Source organism: Heteronotia binoei, chromosome 7, assembly GCF_032191835.1.
Source record: "Heteronotia binoei isolate CCM8104 ecotype False Entrance Well chromosome 7, APGP_CSIRO_Hbin_v1, whole genome shotgun sequence".
NCBI lineage: Eukaryota > Metazoa > Chordata > Lepidosauria > Squamata > Gekkonidae > Heteronotia > Heteronotia binoei.
The window spans coordinates 3677561-3680597 of NC_083229.1; the positions used below are offsets into that span (position 1 = coordinate 3677561).

A 3037-nucleotide genomic window follows, 5' to 3' on the forward strand; every position below is an offset into this window, starting at 1 on the left:
AAATAATAATAATAAAAAATTTAAGCACTGTATTGAAGCTCGAGATGAAATCGGTTTTGCTCTGGATGCAACAGTGTTTAAAAAAAAAACCACAGAAAATTGAAAGGTCATTTTAAAATGCCTTTGCACCTAAAAATGCACCAGTTTTTTCAAAATTTCACAAATTGTGCTGGGTTTTAGTTTAAGAAACACCCCCCCCCTATGTTTTAACATCCTTATTCCTTTAAGAATTTCTTTTGTAAATAAATAGCACAAAACCCAGCTCTACAATATTAAGTCGTCACCCAAAGCGTACATTGCAAGACTATTCTCCCTTCTTCTTTTGTCGTTTGTTTGCTTTTGCAAGAAATAAAATGTGCATTTGATAAGTCATGGTTCGAACCATCCTTTTGAGTCCTCGGAATTTAATAAATAATTCTGGTGCATAGTATTCAGTAAGATTATTATATAGCAGCCAACGAGTGCAGTTCATATATTACTCTATTGCCTTTCAAATTGTCTTCCAGAGAGTGAGTTATTTTTTTTTCTCCAATATTTTTTTTAAACAGCATAGATAATTTTAAATCTCTATAAAACAAAACAAAACAAAAAAACAGCATTATTTAATCCAATCGGTTACTGTATATAGTGCATTCGGCTTTTTTTTTTTTTTGTCAACATTTGTTAAATTAACTCTTATATTATTTGCATGCCATTACATACAAACTTTCCTTTAAGACTTGTGTTTTGATTTTTTTTAAAGTTCTTTTTTTTTTTCCTTTTAAAGTCACCAAGCAAATGAAGGAAACGGGGGGGGGGGGGAGGGGAGGGAGGGAAAGAGGAGAAGAAACTAACGCCTACTTATGTACAAATGTAGACACCTTCAATAAGTTAACTCTGGCTCAGGTTTCCCCGTTGGTTTCCAAACAAAGCGCACAGAGAGAGAAAAAGAAATGAAGAAAGCGGAGGGTGGGGGGGGGGGGGGTAAAAAGAAGGGAGTCGAGACAAACCTCCCAGGCTAAAGCCCCCGGGTCAGAGGTTCCGGGGTTCAGGGGGCGCCTTGTTCCACTGAGAGAGTGAGAATGGGGAGGGAGCAAGGCTTAAGACTATATTCATGAAGCGGTGTTCTGTTCTGTCCGTACAGAAGACGCACCAAAAAATGTGCATTGAACTAAAAACTCGACGTCGGGAAAATACAGGCAAAAAAGAGACCTATACAAAGGGGGGGGGGGCTTTTTTTGAGGGGGGTGGGGAAGGGCAGAAATAACCCGGCTCATGCTTTGTTTGTTTTCTTCTTCTTCATCATCTGGTCTAGTAGAAAAAAGGGACAGCGAGGGAAAGAAAGAGAGAAAGAGAGAGAGAGATTATTGAAATCCCATACATGTCCCGCATGCAGGAATGCTTCTACGGTCTGCGGCTGAAGGTTCTTCCCGGCCCCGAAGGAGCGTCCCGTCCCGGGGCCGGGGCTTGTCCTTGGTCGGGGCTCCAGGGCCCTTTCCCCGACGGCGGCGGCGGGAAGGAAAAACGTCTCTGGGAGGCAGCGGCGGCGGCTCCAAGTTGCGCCTTCCGACGGGGCGGACGAGACGCCCGGCGCGCTTCTGTCCGGGGTGGCCCGAGGGGACGCGCTGCACCCATGCGACGGGGGAAGGGGGCTTCTTGGAAGGGGGGGGCTCCTTCTTCGACGGGCAACACCCCCCCTCCACGACGGCGCGCCCCGGGGGTCTGTACAAAGCCGGGCGGAGGGAGGAAGGAAGCCGGAGAGGGGGCCGCGCAGGAGTCTCCGCCCGGTGCTCACATGAAGAAGTCGGCGGCGGCGGCGCTCTTGGCCGTCGGGGCGGGCTGCTGGGGCGGGGAAGGGTCGCGGGAGGCGGCGGCGAAGGTGCGGCCGGCCAGCTTCTCGTATTTTTCCTTGTAGAGGTCGCGCTCTTTGGCCAGGCGGGCCACCTCTTGTTTGAGCTGCTCCACCTGGCCCTGGAGCTGGCACTTCTCGTTCTCGAGGATGTGCCGCTGCTGGACGCGCTTGTAGCGGCAGGACTGGGCGTAGCCGCGGTTCTTGAGGGTGCGGCGCTTCTGCTTGAGGCGGATCACCTCATCCTTGCTGAAGCCGCGCAGCTGGCGGTTGAGCTCCCGCACCGACATGGAGACGAGCTGGTCGTCGGAGAAGCGGTCCTCGAGGCGCAGGTGGTGGTGCGGGTGGTGGTGGTGGTGGTGGTGGGCGGCGTGGTGGTGGTGCAGGTGGTGGTGGGCGGCCGCCGGGGCCAGCTCCTCCGGAGGGAAGGGCTGGCCGCCCCCGCCGCCGCCGCCCCCTCGGAAGCCGTCGTAGGCGGCGCCCTGGTGGTGGTGGTGGTGGTGATGGTGGTGCGGGGCGCCGATGAGCGCCTCGACGGCGTCCTCCGGCGTGAGGTTGAGGGCCTCCGGGTTGAGGTGCTGCGGGTAGCCCGACATCCAGTAGAGGTCCTCCACCAGCTGCGCCTTCCCCGCCACCCCCGCCGCCGCCCCCGTCGGGTTGCCGGCCGCAGGGTGAGCCAGGCCCGGGACGGGCTGGCCGCCGGGGCTGGGGGCGCAGAAGCTGGGCGAGGAAGGCACCGACGAGCAGGGGGTGCTGATGGGGGTGGAGGAGAGCGAGCCCGCCGGCGGCAGGCGGTGGCAGAAGCGCTCGGCCTCGGCGGGCTCCTTCTTCACCTCGAACTTCATGAGGTCGAAGTCGTTGACGTACTCGATGGCCAGCGGGCTGGTGGGCAGGTCGGCCGCGCTCATGGCCAGCTCCGAGGCCATCTCACAGCATAGAGGAGGAGGAGGGGGGAGCACTCGACGGCGGCGGTGGCGGCGGCAGCTGCCCGGCCCGGCCGCCCCCTCCCGGGCCGGCGCCCTCGGCGGCCTCCAGCGGCGCCTTCCGACGGCTCAAGCGGGCCCCCCCAAGCCAGCGAGGGTGGAGAAGGGAAGGGGGAGGAGAGAGAGAGAGAGAGAGTCCGCCGAGTCAGTTGCACTCACACCGGAGAATCCCCCGCCCGAGGGGGCGCCGGAGGGGGCTCTTCTTCCTGGCTTGTTCGCTCGGTGA

The 3037-nt window shown here is 56.8% G+C and overlaps 1 protein-coding gene across 1 annotated transcript; it reads right to left on the reverse strand.

Moving 5' to 3' along the window:
* Positions 1 to 1770: 1770 nt before the first annotated feature.
* On the reverse strand, positions 1771 to 2772 carry MAFA (MAF bZIP transcription factor A). Its single transcript, XM_060243052.1, has one exon. It carries the CDS (start codon positions 2752 to 2754, stop codon positions 1771 to 1773), a length of 984 nt encoding a protein of 327 aa, XP_060099035.1. The 5' UTR covers positions 2755 to 2772.
* Positions 2773 to 3037: the final 265 nt, after the last annotated feature.

Excerpts from the sequence above, each read along its gene's own strand:
- MAFA (XM_060243052.1), bottom strand. The coding sequence starts at position 2,754 with ATGGCCTCGGAGCTGGCCATGAGCGCGGCCGACCTGCCCACCAGCCCG.